This window comes from Poecilia reticulata, linkage group LG10, assembly GCF_000633615.1.
Source record: "Poecilia reticulata strain Guanapo linkage group LG10, Guppy_female_1.0+MT, whole genome shotgun sequence".
Taxonomy (NCBI): domain Eukaryota; kingdom Metazoa; phylum Chordata; class Actinopteri; order Cyprinodontiformes; family Poeciliidae; genus Poecilia; species Poecilia reticulata.
In genome coordinates, this window is record NC_024340.1 from 18,124,246 (window position 1) to 18,140,328 (window position 16,083).

Sequence of the window (16,083 nt, forward strand, 5' to 3'; positions counted from 1 at the left end):
GAGGATTGCTGCTGAGAGCCAGAACAGGACGTACGATTGGGATGAAAGTATTCTGTGGGCTGACCTGGAGGCAGGGGCTGATTCTGGGGGAAAACGCCCATGGACTGCTGACCATAGGGAATCCGATTATACAGGTTGGTCTGCACAGTCTCTGTTGGCACGTTGTGGACGTAGGTCATGTTGGCCTGTGTGCGGTTCAAAAACTCCTACCAAAGGAAAATAAAACAGTTATATTTAGAAATCATAGCATCAAAATCATCCAAAAGTATATTTAAGCTTCAGAGATCACTGACTTCTCCCTTGGTCGAAGTCTTCTTCTTCTTCGGTTTCTTCTTGCTGGACTCTGAGGCGACAGCAGCTACGCTCTTGTCCGCTTTCACAACCTCCATCATCTTCTTCTCCGGCTCCTGAGAGATGGGCGTCAGAGGCTCCTCCTCCTCGGGGGGAAGGGGAAGCGGCTCTAGGTAGTAGCTGCGCGGCTTGGGCTTCAGGTGGGTGTGATAGAGCAGGAAGCGCTGCTGCTCTTCGAACTTGGCGATCTTGCGGTCCACACGCACTGTTCCGAACCAGCCCCAGGAGAGTGGCGCCGAGTGCTTCAGACCCTCGAACACATCCCATGGAGAAATCTTCTGCTTAGTTGAGACTTGAAGACCCTGAGCCAATCAGAGAACGGCTTCAATAAATAAGAAATGTGTCTTTAAGATATTCAGTTACATGGGTTTAAACAAAGCACAAGACAGAAAGAACAAACTCAGAACATAAAAAAGGAAAGAAACAATAACCCAAGAGAGGAAGGATTGGCTTAAGAAAGGGAGGGAAGGAGCAAAAGAGTTGGAAAGGAAGAACAACATGAAGAGAATTTGAAAGGGAATAAAATCTGAAAAATACAAATATTTTCCCGATAGTCTTCTTTTCCATATTTATCTTGACCCAGAAAACACTGACCTCAAATCCCACACTGGGGTCAGACCGAGCCAGAACCCTGTGTTACCTCTTTCTCGAAGCCTGCGATCTTATTGCCCTTGGTGTCGATCAGCGAGCCCTGAGGTTCACAGGTGATGACATCACGGGTTTGCTTCGGCAGCGGCAGCAGCTGGCGAACCTTCTCCAGACTCTCTGACTGCCGGTCTCCGAGCTCTTTCTGCAAGAATAAAAAAAGAAACAGAAAGACAGAAGGTTAAAACAGTCATTTAGATGGGATAAAGTCACATTTTCTAGCCAGTTTCTACTAAATATTATCATTTAAACTTGTTGTTTTAGTTGTCTTCAAAAAGCCATAAAACCTTCTAAAAGTATTTTAATATTTTCTCAATTTGATTTAGGCCTGTGGTAAATTTATCTACGTATAGGGAGAATATGAGAAACTTTAAAACCAGTTGCAGAGGAGACACGGATGTGTCCGTCTTACCCTGAGCTTCTTAACCAGGTTCATGTACGCCCTCTTGTTCTCCTCCATGCCGCCCTGAGAGATGCTGGACATGTCAGCAGCCAGCGTGCCGTTTATCAGCACGCTCAGCATGTCCAGCACAGTGGTGAAGAGCTCACTGGGACAGAGAGACCAAAGTAAGAGCCAGGCAGCCTGAGAAGTTGTGAAAAAAATGTGCAGCTAAATAAATCGTACGAACTCACTTATTGGACTGCATGTCCACCGTGCCGCTGCTGATGATGTCGAGCAGCAGGACCGCCCACTCGGTGGTCTGCTGGGTGCTCCGCTGCACTGTGTCAAACATGCCACCAACCTTTTCAAGACAGGAAAAACACAGTTTATATGTATACTGTTCTGAGCAAAGCAATCAAAACGGAGCGTTTTACCTCGGACGTTATCTTTTTGGAAGGCTGTGTTTATATGTGCATGAGTAGGCATATTCATTTGCTCTTGTAAAGTGATAAAAAAAAAAAAGAAGATGCTTACGAGATTCAGCCGTAACTTAAGTGCTTCATGCATCATCTGCTTGGCCTTGCAGTCGTCCTGGTACTGGTCTTCCCTCCAGTTGGTGACAATCTGCTGGACCTGGTTGTACAGGGAGGTGAGGAGGCCTTCCCTCTGCTCGTCCTGTCCCTTTAAGCAGGTCAGGACCAAAGACAGGAAGGGCTGCTGGCTCAGCAGAGACATGCTGCAGGCGGAGAAACGTGGAGCTTAAGTATCAGTAAATATTACAAACACAAGCGTTCTGAGCTGAAAGACATTAAATCTACCTTTTCTGTTTCTGTCGGTCTCGCTCTTTGCGCGAGGAGGAGCCGAGGTGCTGACCTTTCTCCAGCTCCTCTCCGGCTGCCTTCAGGACGTGACCCTGAACTGAAGTGGGCAGCTTGGCGATCAGCGGGGCGACCAGCCAAACGCCCGACCTCTCTGATGAGCTGGTGGAAATAACAAACATGTCGGCTTCGATTAAAATCTACACATCGTCACCGTGAGAATTAAAGCTAGGAGTGCAATTATTGCAGTTTTCTGGCCGATCACCAATATTTAAAAAGCCTGACCACCAACTGCCATTTTGGGTGATAATGATTTTGTTTGTTGCTAAATATAATGACAATAAGTCATTAAGTTGGCAACAGTGAGATGACTATTGTGACCTGGTGAGCCGGTCAGTCAGTTCTCTGTCAGACCAGAGATGGTGGCTGATTTTCTGATGTTTGCTGAAGTAGATTCTGTCGTGAACAAGCTTGTTCAAGTGATAAGTAATTAAAAATCATCAAAAATAAGCCAGTGTGAGATTTCCTCAGTGGGTTTGTTTAAAAGGCTGAATGTTACACAATAATTTCCTGAGGTCAATCTACTTCCTGGTTCAGAACAACAACACACAAAATAAATGCTTGCTGCCAGCAGATACAAAAGAAAAATGGAAGAAGTCGTTCCCATCTATACTTAGGAGATTTAATGCCTGTGATGAAAAATGTGGACACATTTAGATCTTTTAGAGCTGAAATTAAGATGTAACCCATTTTGATACCTTTTTGTCACAATACTTAGAACAAATGTGTTAGAAAACTTAGGTAAAAAAATAAAAATAAAACCGACAGACATACCTTAAAATAGGTTTCATCTTGCTTGTAGTGCTGTTGCTATTGGTTGCAGAGCCTCCTTGGACTGCGGCTCCATTTCCTGAGGGGTTACTGGAGTTCATCTCCGCTGATTTCTGGAAAACCTCAATTGTTGCCTTCGCTATGTTCTCCAGGAGAGAGCAAAGCTCCTACATCACAGAAAGGAAAATATTGTTGTATCTTGCATCATAAAACACTGCAAAGTTTTTTCTTTAAATACCGATATTTTCTCTGAAGTTGGGTTTACATTGTTTGTGCTCTGCTTGATCATGAGCTGCAGCTCCAGAGACGACTGTCTCATTGTCCATTGGTCCATATTCTGCAAAAGAGACAGTTATCGTTCATTTTATTCATAGTTTAAACTTGGGCTGTTACGGGCTTTAACTGCAAGAATTAATACAATTAGCCAGCAGAGGGCAGCAAAACTTCACTTTTGCAATGATCCATGGTCCAAACTAAATTTATTTAAGTAAAAACAACTAAATAGATTGAAAATACATATGGGTTTGACTTGGAATTAATATTTTTCTGACTTTTTTTCCTGTACCTGAAGGATGCGTTTGATTCGCTGCCTCTGAGGGTTGTCGCCATCGTCGCTATCCAGCTGGCGGTGAGGGTAGCAGATGAGCTGCAGGAGCCGCTGGGCTTGAATGTTTACCAGCACCGGGTCCTGGAGGGCACTGCTGTCCTCGGAGAGAGACTTCAGGCAGCGTTCTCCGACCCATTCCTGCAAGAACACGACACGAGGCAGGCAGTTGGGAAAGAAGGAAAAACATGAAACAGCAATTTGGGAAACGCAAAAAAAGTTAACAAGTTTCATAGGCTTAAAGGTTTAATTTTTCCTGCACATTCCCATGCAGATTCAACCACTGGGAGCTCATAGTTTCATGTTCTCACCTGCTGGCAGATGGTCTTCAGGACGTACTTTGCGTACACATCCAAGCTGGCCGTTTCTATGGAAACATTGCGCCCGTCGGATATGTCGTCGAGGCCGGCGGGATGCGACAGACCTGAACCTCTCAGCTCTGCATCGCCTGGAGAAACATTAGAAACAAGTAAGAAGTAGCAGAAGCAGTAACACTGATCAATAATCTACTTCAAACATAACATAAGATGGTACAAAAAATAAATTTCACAATTTCAGGATTTTTATCCAGACTTGAACTTTCAGAGTTTTCACTATTTTACAGCAAGTTTTATAAAAATAAACAAATATATTTATTTAAACACAAAGCTGGCAGTGAGGTTACGGCATTTCTACAGTGGGCAGATGACTAATGGATGGGTGGATGGGCAAAGAAGGATGCACAAACAAAGGGACGTCTAAACAAAGGGATTAGATGGACAAACGGAATAATAAATGGGCAGATGATGGATGCACACACAGAGGTATGTATGGATGGACGGCGATGTAGAAAAAGGGAAGAACAAAACTAAACTACAGAACTGGACAGGAGTACTGCAGAGACTCCTACCCAGCATGAAAACAGCTTTAAGAACGGCAAAAACCGCTCCGACGACGATGCTGTTCTGCGAAGCAGCGAGAAGGTGACGATCACAAGACGACCGGATGCCAACTGAAGATTTGTCTGCAAAGTTAAATGATCGCACCAATCCATTAATAAATAATAGCAGCTGAAAAACAAGAATGTGTTTGTGTTCGAGTCGGGTACCTGACTTGACGCCATCTTGGGGGACAGGGTTACGCTGTGGCGTCTTGAACAAGTGCAGCAGGATCCTGCATGTGAGTCGAGCTCCTGGCTCAGAGTCTTGCTCGCTGCAAGCTGGGGTAGAGATTAGAGCTGAGTTTCCTTTAGAGTATATGTAGATAGGCTGCACAATGAACTAACTTAAAGTCTATCCTAAACCTTCTCCTCCAAGAAAGCATATTGCATTCACTGGGGTGGATGTAAAAGCAGCGAGGAGAAAATATTTACAAAAAGTGACAGGACCTGGCATTTACAAGGTGTAGTAACAATATAACAAAACAGCATGGCTGAACGAGGCTCCCTCTCTCTATAGTGGGAGAAAACAAAAAGGATAAACTACAGAAAGACAGAGCCAACAACAAAATACATTTATTATTAGCCTATAGAGGTAGCAAAGCTATGCTCAGCCTATGGCATGCTTCCTGTCCATCTGCCTGACAAGGGAAGTATCTCTCAACAACATTGTTGTGTTTGCCTGTCAGCTAAAAAGGGTCACATGTTTTTTTGTTTGTTTTCTGGCTGTATTTCCAGCAGCTCTGTTATTGCAGTACTGATGATGGAGGAAGTGCCAGAATTTGGACAAATAAAAATGGGTCAGATTTTGACACAAACGTATCCCTTTCAAATTTTTTGGTATTGATTTTAACGAAAGATGGATTACTTTGACATCCCTCATCAGCAAAAAAACCCTTTCATGGTGAGTATGTGTATTTACCTGCATTAAGGAGGGAGGGGATGGCCACGCAGCGGACCAGGTCCTCTAAGAGCAAACACTGCCTCGCAATCAGAATAGCCACAAAGGTCGCCAGCGAGTCATGGAAGGACAAATCACTAACCTGAGGGAAAAAAAGAGCAACAATCAAGGACACAGAGATGCGTCAGGTAACATGCAGTGGCATAAAGAGGTACGCAGGACTTACGTCAACGTTACAAAGCAAATCGTTGAAGCCGCAGTTGCCGTTGTTGGAAGAGCAGCAAAGAGCTTTGAGAATGCCGAGCCACTCTGCGCTCAGAGAGCGACAATAAGCTGTCAGCTCTGCACACAGGATCCCAATATCGTTCACCCTGAAATCACAAAAGCAACCGATGAAAAAAAAACATGCCAGTAAACAAGGATGTGCAGAATATAACCGCCACTCACCTCTCCGGGTCTCTGTGGTCCACACAGACCTCCATGAGCACGTTGCACACGAAGCTGTAGCGGTTAGCCGGGCTGTCGTTGAGGATTTTGCCCACCATGGAGTGGTTGTTGTTGGCTGAAGGGTTGCTGATTGTCTCCATCATGAACCCAGGATCCCATAGCATGTTGGAGTCAGACGGGTCAATGTTGCAGTAGATGGAGTTTTTCACCTTGGAGCAGAACTCGCTGTAAAAGCGCGGAGGGGATGTTCAGAAATTACCCGGCTCAAAAAGAAAATAACTTTTGAGACGACGCTCCACCGCCAAGATAAATGCAACTTTTCGGAGGCTACAGGAAATTGTCTGACTTGCCTGAATATCTCTCCAAATTTGTTCTTGAGGTGACTGCAGGAGGTGTAGAGGTCGTACAAGTAGGCCAGGATGCAGCGCTCCGCAGAGGAACAGTCTGCCGGGTTCACACCTGACTTCACCACGATCCGCAGCCTAGTCAAAGGTTTACAGAAAGGAATCAACACAGATTCTTCAGCTACAGGCATTAAATAAATAAAACACTGTTGTTTGGACCAAAGCCTCATGTGAACATTCTCAGAAATGTAACTACAGTAGAATTGAAGATACTGAATTTAAACAAATGTTAAAAAAGGTCAATTCTGTATTTTGCCCTGATTTAAATTTCTACACTATTAAAACTTTTCACAAATCATACAACAACAAAAGTTAGTTTTCCATTCTCATATCTTGTTTCCTATCAGGAACAAACGTCTTGGTTGAATTAATGTAGTTTTCAATCTAAAAATGTCAGAATGTGAATCATTTTGGACTCAAACAAATACTGGGTGGGTGATTTAATGGTACAAACTAACACGGAATGCAGAATTTTAGTTTGATGAAAACACTGAAAATGTAAAATATGCATCAATAAAACATGAGAGCAAAATAAAAGACCTCACTTATTCCCATTGAGCAATAATTTTCAATTTCAGCTTTATTTTATATGAACGCAGTAAAGAAGGTCATAACTTTTGCAAAGATGTAAACCCGTTTCAAGGAAAAGACAGCGTACCTTGCTAAAGAAAGAAAGTAATGAGCTAATTAGACTGTAACAAGCGCAGTGCGCTACACAACTATAAATGCAGACGGGTCAATCATCCCAGAAGATTTGCATTTGACTTATCCTGCATTAGAAGAAGCGACAAAATGGAGCTGGAAGATGTCGAATGAAATCTGGGAGAAGTTGCACCGCTTCTCAAATGGTGCTCTGAAAAACGAAAGCAGTACAATCTTAATTAAAATAATATTTTGGTTTTACTTCAGGCTCGAGCCTCTAATTAAAATTAATTAGCTGGGTGGATCAGGCTCAGACACTATGCCTATGGACTCGGTCCAGGTCGGGTTGGATTTTTTCGGTCTCATCTAAACTTTAGCGCAGATTTCTCCTCCAGATTCGAACCAGGAGGAAGTTGTGACGTTTCAGATCCCAGCAGGTGAAGCTCTCATAATTAAGTGGAGTCGTTTAATTTTATGGTTCTGTCAGCAGTTTTTTATCCGCAGAAAAAAAGTTGTGTTCATCTGCTGGATTAATGTGTGACAGGATCTGGATTCTCTGGTCAAGTTGTTGTTAAACCGCATAAAAAGTAAAAGTGCAAGATAATAGTCCATGTCAATATTATTTAACAAATGACGGAAAAAATAGAATATGATGGAATATTTTTGAAGCTGTCAGTCAAAATGACTGAGAACAAAAAAGTCTAGTGCAACTTCTACTCTGAAGGTAATAGTTTCTACCATCCACCACTTCTGAAGCTAACTAATGAAAATACGTGAAAAAACAATTTTCTGCTTATTTTCAGGAGGCCGCTCTTCTATTTCAGCAATTCAGGAAAAATTAATTATCTACACTTGCCAACATTATAAAAAAAAAAAGATTAAAGTTGTCAGAATGTGTTGGTGCACAAGAGTAATTATTTATTATTACCCCGCTGCAAATCTAAACATCCTTTTAGCTGCTTTTAAAAGTTTAATAGCAGCTCTAATCCTCACTAATATCCACATAAAAACACAATATTTCTAATTGAATGTAAACAACATTTAAAAATGTAAAATAAAATCAAAGCCAGTCTTAAAAATAAATGGAGAAAGTCTGAGACTTGTGAGTGACGCACCCATCAAAAACCTGAGCCGTCTGCTCCGGGTTGAGGATGAGACAGGAGTGGTATCTCCTCAGCACAGCTACGATGCAGAGACACAGGCTGGTGGTGTAGCTGCCCACCAGGCTGGACGACTTCAGCAGCAGCTCAGCCTCCACCAGACTTAACTCGTTCAGAAGCTGCAAACACCAAGAAGTCACAAAAGTTTCAAAAACAAAAACAAACAAAGAGGAACTTTTCTGGATTTCATCAAATTTGCCTTTACAAATGTTGTTGCTACCTGAATAGCAAAGTCGATGAGGCCACTGATGTTGAGGGAATACTCCATGAGGTCAAAGATGAACTGAATGTGCTGGACGAGGGGCAGGTGATAGGACATCCCTAAGGCAAAGCTGGTGATCTGCTCCAGAACGTTTCTGGACACCTACGCACAAACCAGACAGAAAAAAAAATTGTTTAACAACAGAATTATAATTTGATGAAACAGTTTGATAAGTTAAAAATATATTATTTTAAATTCTTGAGATTGATTTATCAAGTAGAAGCTAAATGATTAAAGAACCAGAAAACCTGCCTGCTGGAAAAATGTTGTGAAGCTTTAAACAAAACAAAACAAAAAAAACGTATCAACTTCTTGCACATTCCGCAAGAAAATAAACAGCTAAGCATCCAGAAAAAGCAAAATATGCATTTAATATAAAAAGAGTCTGAAGCTCAGCTGCACCCAGAAAGTTATTAACCGAATTTTAAACCCAAGACAGCAAAGAAGCAGCTTTTGGCCACAAGAGACGTCGTGATTCTGGGATCACTGCCACCTTTACATCCACAACCAGAATCTTTTCATCGTTCATGGGCTTGTATTAATCACACTATGTTCTCTTTAACAAGCTGAATGTATAAAACTATTTATACCCCTTTTTCTTTGCCACATTTTGTCAGGTTGCAATTTAAATTCAAAATCCTAAAGTATTTTATCTATTCTCAAAGGAAATTAAATCTCGTAACTCATTTCATCCAAGAGTCGTCGTGGTTTGTGATACTGTGAGCAAAACGGATCACCAAAAGCAGATAGTCTTGCAAAAAATATGAAGAGGCCTCTGACTGAAAACTCAGACACCCCTAAATAAAATGTTTGGCCACCAGTTTCCTTCAAAATTCATTTAATTAGCAAACTCCTGCTCTGTGAAATCCAACGTGGATCTCCATTCAGCCTCCCTGACTGCAACGTAGAACCACCTTTTGCTGTCAATTTCCATAAAGCAAAGGTCCCACAGAACTGTTTACACATCCAGAATTAGTTTGGTGTTTTTCATAGTATTTCTATTTAAAATTTCAGACTCGGCTCGGTTTTTCCTACCTGGGAGGTGACCTGATGTTGGTCAAAGTGAGAGAGGTGCTGGAATTTGGAAAATATATCTTCAGCAGTCGGAAAGGCTTCGGGCTTACTCCTCTTCCTCTTTTGTCCTTCCTCCCCACCTGTACTCACAGAAAATAAAAACGGACAAGATGAGCTAAAAGAGTCTGGCAGTGTTATTTTCAATCCGCAAAACACACCAGTTGTAAAATCCACTCAAGCATTTGGTCTGTCATCGTGGTTTTGATTTGAAGTTTCACAGGAAAAAACCCCCATTAGAGTAAAGATCACCAAAAAAAAAAAAAAAAAAAAAAAAAGAAAGTCACACTTTTCATATAAAAAACACCGACATTTTAACTCTGAAAATAAATTGCTTTTAAAATGGTCTCTTCTACCTAAGACGATGTGGCCAAGAATGAAAATAGTTTGGGTGGGATGAAAATAGAAAGACGCAATCCCTCTTCCTCTGATGATGAACAATAGACCAGAAAACTGCAAATGGAGCAATATCGTGGCAAACTAGCTTGAATTTTTGCACAGTCTGCAAACATTAAAATACAACATGTGCTTTTCCTCAGTATATATTGCTTGGACAATTTATCTTAAAAACAAATTTAGTCTGCGAAACAAAATAATTCACACCGTCAAAGGAGACGAAGCCTTAATGTTCTCATTAAATCTGTTTTGAACCTTGAAAAGTAAATAAAACATTGCTAAAACATATTCCTAAAAGAAGAAGTACAAGCTGTAAAAACACAAGTAAAGTGGAAACAGGCACATCCGTCAAACGCAAACAGACCCGGGCTTCGCTGTTACCTGTTTCTGCTGTGCTTTTGCGGTTGAGCACCTTCAAGATGTCTTTGGTAATTTTCTTGATGGTGTGTCGCGCCTCATCTCTCAGTTTGCCCACACCGTAGAGGACGACTAAACGCTGGTTGCATTCATGACTGGCACTTTCCTCCTACAGACATAAACAAAACAAAGACTCAACCGCACTGGACGCATCAGTAGCTCAGCAGTAGCACAGACAGAAACATTGTCTTTCAAGGAAAACAGAGCTGGCAGGGTGCAGGGGATCATTTTACAAATGTTTTACATTTATATTGTTTTACAAATAAGATCATTTTTCTCTGCTTCGAAATGCACTGCCTAAAACTACTTCAAAAGAGTAACTAAATCCCAAATCAACTCTTTTTTTGGAGTTAAACTGAATAAATTGGTTCTTAGTGGTGCCGTCTTTGTTTCTGCACAAATTTTTGTGTAAACTTTTTGAATTCTGAAATATCTGTCTCAGTGCTGCCCTCGTTGGGTTAAACTGTGGTTACTGCAGTCAATTTTTTCCACAACGATACAACTTGGTCGTTTTCTACGTCACAACCCCGCTTTCAGGTATCAAACAAGCAACTAATGCTTCATATGTTATCGTAAAAGTCTCCAATAATAAAGAAAAAGGACGCTGGATACTTTTTTGAAAAAATTTAACTAGAGTCTGAAAAGTCACACGATATAGCAATAAAGTTGCTAAGTTGCCTACAATGCTTTCCCTCATCCTGACCACACCCCTGATTTAACGCACTGCTCAGACTTGGCCACGCCCTTCCATGTTTCTTGGCTCCGCCCACTGGTAGAGATGCTCATCATTTGTCTGGTTATGCTTTCACATTGGTTTTTTACACTTTAACAAAACACAATTTATATCAAGAATGCATCAAACAGAGTTGATATGTTTCTTAATCGCAGTTTTCTAGGATGATTGAGAAGTTTAACGTTTGCAAAGATTTTACTTGCTTTTATTTTGAAGATGAGCTAAATAAGAAAGATGAATCATGTTCCACTTTCTATTCTTTATCTAGACTATTTTTCCTTCTTAGGCATTGTAGGAAACTCACTTTTCTGCTTAATATCTTTCATTTTTACAACTACACTAGTAGTATAAAAAATAAAGTTGCTACATATTTGTAATGAAATGTCCAACATCAAGTTCAGGAATCTTTTTCCTTCTTTTTTAAATAACAAACAGCGAGGGTCCTCACCTGTGGAATGGGGAAGTGGGTGGCGTACTGAATGTGGCGCGGTTGCTCGTACAGCTGAGGGAAGGCGGGGTCCATGCCTTTGTCCTTGCAGCTGCTCTTACCGTCCTGCTCCTGCGGAGGTTTCTCAGGGGACGGACTCCCCTTGGACTCGCAATGCATCGGAGGCGAGAACATCTACGGGAGACAAGAACCTAAAATTACCGAACTCAATCTCATCCAGCGAGGTTTGTCGATTATGGTGAAATACACATCACTTACCTCATCAAAGTTTGCACTGGAGTTGTGATCCGTCTCCATGGACTCGGACAGACCCGTATCCTGTAGGACAAACGAAGCCTGGTTACCTTTCTGCATAAATCAGCAGCTTCCTGACACAACAGACGCATGTAACTCACCTCCATCTTGACACTGCTACCCGCATCCTGCTCTTTGCGCTCTGAATCATCGGAGGGCTCGTCGCTAGGGGAACGGGGGCGCGGCAGGTGGGAGTCGGACGCCAGGTCGCCACGGGAAATCAGCGTGCACATGTAGATGTTGTGGGAGAAGACGTCGTGTCGGATGAGCTCACAGAACAGAAGGACCAGGTTGGAAAACTCCACTCGCTCGCTCTCATTCCCCGGCTCCGCTGTGAATGGAGAGAAGATCATTTGAATAATTTAATATCGACTCTCCCCTGCTGAAACATTACGTATATATGCTCTGCAGTTTATGAAATCCTTAAAACAGGCAAAAAGGATATTGCATTTCTTCAAATCTTATGCAAGGATCAAATATGATGTAACGCAGACTAAAAGCAGTCGGAGGCAATCGGAACAGCAGGGAATAATGGAAGTAAAAAGAGACTCACTAAGCGTGGGGGCCTGCGTGTCGAGGAACTGCAGCAGCACGTCCTGAAAGACGGGGAGGGTGGCGGCTGAGAGCGAGCCGGACGACACAGAACCTTTCTCATCCACCACCTCCGACTCACCACACCTCTGCAAAACAACACAGCAACATGATTTTAGAGCCAAAAACAGAATAAAACATCCCTGTGCTCACATTCCCAGCATGGGGCTCACAATTATTTTAAAATCATTGGAAGTCTAAATCCACTTTACACTTAATGACCTTGTATATATCCTCCCAAAAAACTCGGAAATCCAAGCCAATTAGAAGAAATGATCCATTTAAATCTCCCTTTTTCCTAAGCTAATTTTAATCTGAGAACTAACATATTTTCTTATCTAAAATGGGAAGATTTTCAGCTTCGAGTTATGCTCATTTCATCCCTTATACATTTAGATTCAAATCCCCAGAAAAGCATTTGTCTACTACCAGCAGGAGAAATGGGTCAAAACAACAAAAAAAAAATCCCATTTACATTTTTATTTTGTTTAGTGAAGAAGGAAGTTGTGCTCAGTTTCTTCTTTTTTGTGTCGTTTCCTTCAGTCGTTCTTGGTGCAGCGCCACCACCAGGGTTTGGTTCGCTTGACACAGTGCAGTGCGAAAGCAAACCACACAGGCTGAATACGCAACAAGTGTTGCAATTTTGGTCTCCAATCGAACAGTCTATCACATTAGATTTACAAAAGGTTGTCTTGCAGAATCGCTCTGTACTTATTTGATGTGTATATTTAGCTTTGTGGAGGACGCTGTGCCTCATACCTCTGCCTCTATCTCAGCCTGCCTCTTCTCCAGCAGCTTGGCGACCACCATGGCTCTGTGTCTGCCTGAGCGCTTGCAGCACACCGCCCATTCACACAGCAAGGTCACCACTGCGTCGTCATCAGGCGACATCTGGACACAATCGGGAGTTAAAGGCAAGGACAGACGAGAATATTTTCACCTAGTTACTCTGTCACAGGATCTAGCCGGAAAACTCATTTAATTGCTTTTGAGTTCATTCAGAAATAATGAAGTGGGCTTTAACACTGGCCATATATTTCCCATTAGTCTAAACCCCTCTGAAGAGATTTCTAGTTTTATTACATGCATAATGAGATGCTCATGAAGGGAATCTGTTCGCACCTCGTGGCCATCTTTACTCTGACCGGAACCAAATATCCTGTTGTACAGTGAATCCAGGGAGTTGTTAAAGTCTGATTTCTCAAAGCTGTGGTTATCCAAAACCTCCAGGGTGTGGAGAACTCTCCCAATAGTAAAACCTGGGAAAAGAAATGTATGACATCAGCCTGTTCTCACATGTAGAGAGATAAAACAGGTCTGCGAGGGTGAAGGAGTGCATCCGACTTACCTGCTGTTGTCTCCTGACATTTATCAAACGACCACCTGAACTCCACAGCCTGGCCGCGCTCCTTTACTTGCTCCTCAATTTCTCGCAGCTTTGCTCGAACCTGCAAAGTGGATGCTGATTAAAACATGACACAGACGAACAGACATGCAGAACATTTCTTTCTGTGAGAAATGTTGAGAATGAAAGATTGTCAATTTTTTCCTCAAATGCTACATTATTCCTCTCTCTTTTGCTCCATCAATCCATTGTACGTTGTTTTTTTCTGCTGGTTTTAACCATTTATTTGACAACTTCATGTACATGCGTGCTGTAAACTAGTAATGAAGCAATTGGATTAATCGATTATTGAAATAATTATCTAATTTAGTAATCAGGTTATTGTTAAATGGAGAATTCAGAAAAAAGCCATTCGTTGAAAAAACAACACAGTAATAGAAGTTATTAAGTCAAAACTGTACAAAAAATACACACTTTACATTTAAGGTCAACCAAAAACACGTTTGTTGGTAAATATGTTTAACTCAAGAGGAATTTTTAGCTTCACTTCATAATAATTTTGTAAAAAACTACTTCTAAAAACCTTTTGCTATCCAATTAACCTAAAAAGTAATTAACAGATTAGCTCTTCACTGTACTGTACTTCACTGCGAAGTTAAATGAGTGGTTAAATGAGAAATCTAGAAAATGTGCCAAATGTTTTATCCAATTAATCGTCAGAATAACTAATTACGAAAACAATCGTTATAAATAAGTACCTGTTGTGTGAAGGCAGTGTTTCCTCCTGGCATTGGCAGACTGGAGGGGGCGATAGGCAGCAGGTCCAGAGGCGATCCAGTTTTATTTCTGCTGTCTGTTAATGAGTAATGCCACACCAAAGCACTGGGGCAGCACAGAACGATGCTCTGAAGAGACAAACACAGAGGTGGAAAGGAAAATGTAGTTACAAACAAACAAACAGATGGAAAATCTGACATAATATTGCAGCGAAATAGCAGGTGAAGTGAGATGAAGCACCTGCAACATGCAGCTGAGACCAAAAACCAGCGGCCGGTGCTGCGGGCAAACGTAGAAATCTGTGAACGCCGTCTGGGCCTGGTTTCCTCCGGCTGGCTGGGAGGTCGGGGTGGTGGGCAGAGCGTTGCCTTGCTGCGTGAGGATGCCGTGCGCCGCGTGACCCCCTGCGCCGGGGCCCAGGCTGCCGTCGCTTAGCAACAGGTTGAGGCGACGTGTGCAGAAGTAAGCCAGTCTTCGTGATAAATAAGCAGACTGCACAAATTCTCCTGAGTACTGAGGCGCAGAGGAGAGATTTGCAGCATTAGCCATGGCCACTCTGTGTCCATTAACACCAGTAAGCTTTCAAAGAAACACAAAGGGTTGCTGTGGCCCCCAGAGGGCGCTATAGCAGGGGTAAAAACCAGAACATACAGGCAAAAGTGCTGGTTCCAGTGGAAGACTATTTTACTTACAAGACATTTATGCCATGCTATGAAAGAAATAAATTGCAACTGAAACTAGTACTTTATAATCAATATTAAGAAATTATTGACCTAAAATAATCTTGCTAAAGTTACTTGTAAGTTAGCTTTGTCTTATACTTTAAATCAAAGCATGCTCATGTATAAGGATGACCAAGTCACAGTCCAGGCTGAAATATAATTGAGAATCAAGAGCACAATGGCTCTCCAACAGTCAGACAAAACCTGAAAATAATGAGGCAAAGCTGCTAGAAACCCAAACAAGAGACTGGAGCTGCAGCCAATAAGTACGCTAAACATGTTTATTGTTATTTGGAATCCTTGAATCTTTTGTTGTTTGAATTCAAAATCATGCAATACTTGGATCTGGTTCATTACAAAATTACCAATTAAATGCACTCAAGTATGAAAAACATTTTTAAAAATCTGAACATGTTTAAGAGGCACTGTGTGCCTCCCACATGTGTGGATGCGACTGCAGGTGTTGTTACCTGTAGTAAGAGGGGCAGCAGAAGTCTGAGAAGCTCGTCTTCACCTGGACGAACTTTCTCGAAACACTCCAGCACCCAGGTCAGGAACTCATGCCTGTCCAGCATGCCATCCTGCACACATAAACAAAACACATCTGCAATTTCTGCCAGGTCGCAAGTGTAAATGAAGTCCATTTTTTGTTGACTTTAGCAGAATTCAGTCATTACAAATAATTTAATTCAATGTGCTAAAAAGTAGCACAGAGAGTTTCGGCTCACCTGAAACATAAACATGGCGAGCTTCTCGTTGTATTCCCACTGCTTCATGGCGGTCTCCACGTCCGCGGGCATGGCTGGAAGGGGGGAGCTGCAGCCCTGACTGGGACACTGGCGGTAAAACTCGGCGATCTTCTGAAGCTGCTCCAACAGGTATTTAGTGATGATCTGGGTCCACTCTACAAACACAAGAACAACAAC

General features: G+C 42.0%; 1 protein-coding gene across 2 annotated transcripts in view; it reads right to left on the reverse strand.

The window, feature by feature from the left end:
- med12 (mediator complex subunit 12) overlaps positions 1 to 16,083 on the reverse strand; it is a 29,287-nt gene that overhangs the window by 7,307 nt on the left and 5,897 nt on the right. The window contains exons 5-36 of one of the 2 annotated variants that reach the window (XM_017307221.1): positions 15,886 to 16,061; positions 15,628 to 15,738; positions 14,676 to 14,948; positions 14,417 to 14,563; positions 13,662 to 13,761; positions 13,436 to 13,572; positions 13,073 to 13,204; positions 12,276 to 12,402; positions 11,824 to 12,053; positions 11,687 to 11,746; positions 11,429 to 11,602; positions 10,212 to 10,356; positions 9,399 to 9,517; positions 8,322 to 8,465; positions 8,057 to 8,220; positions 6,246 to 6,377; positions 5,896 to 6,120; positions 5,675 to 5,819; positions 5,470 to 5,590; positions 4,719 to 4,829; positions 4,521 to 4,634; positions 3,943 to 4,079; positions 3,593 to 3,772; positions 3,293 to 3,364; positions 3,031 to 3,194; positions 2,197 to 2,358; positions 1,913 to 2,114; positions 1,630 to 1,739; positions 1,409 to 1,544; positions 992 to 1,141; positions 294 to 653; positions 65 to 206 (exon numbers count right to left, since the gene is read on the reverse strand). In XM_017307221.1, the coding sequence (XP_017162710.1) occupies positions 65 to 206; positions 294 to 653; positions 992 to 1,141; positions 1,409 to 1,544; positions 1,630 to 1,739; positions 1,913 to 2,114; positions 2,197 to 2,358; positions 3,031 to 3,194; positions 3,293 to 3,364; positions 3,593 to 3,772; positions 3,943 to 4,079; positions 4,521 to 4,634; positions 4,719 to 4,829; positions 5,470 to 5,590; positions 5,675 to 5,819; positions 5,896 to 6,120; positions 6,246 to 6,377; positions 8,057 to 8,220; positions 8,322 to 8,465; positions 9,399 to 9,517; positions 10,212 to 10,356; positions 11,429 to 11,602; positions 11,687 to 11,746; positions 11,824 to 12,053; positions 12,276 to 12,402; positions 13,073 to 13,204; positions 13,436 to 13,572; positions 13,662 to 13,761; positions 14,417 to 14,563; positions 14,676 to 14,948; positions 15,628 to 15,738; positions 15,886 to 16,061 (4,902 nt within the window). Of the gene's footprint in view, positions 1 to 34; positions 207 to 293; positions 654 to 991; positions 1,142 to 1,408; positions 1,545 to 1,629; positions 1,740 to 1,912; positions 2,115 to 2,196; positions 2,359 to 3,030; positions 3,195 to 3,292; positions 3,365 to 3,592; positions 3,773 to 3,942; positions 4,080 to 4,520; positions 4,635 to 4,718; positions 4,830 to 5,469; positions 5,591 to 5,674; positions 5,820 to 5,895; positions 6,121 to 6,245; positions 6,378 to 8,056; positions 8,221 to 8,321; positions 8,466 to 9,398; positions 9,518 to 10,211; positions 10,357 to 11,428; positions 11,603 to 11,686; positions 11,747 to 11,823; positions 12,054 to 12,275; positions 12,403 to 13,072; positions 13,205 to 13,435; positions 13,573 to 13,661; positions 13,762 to 14,416; positions 14,564 to 14,675; positions 14,949 to 15,627; positions 15,739 to 15,885; positions 16,062 to 16,083 lie in introns of both variants that reach the window. The other variant, XM_017307220.1, reaches the window with a different exon arrangement.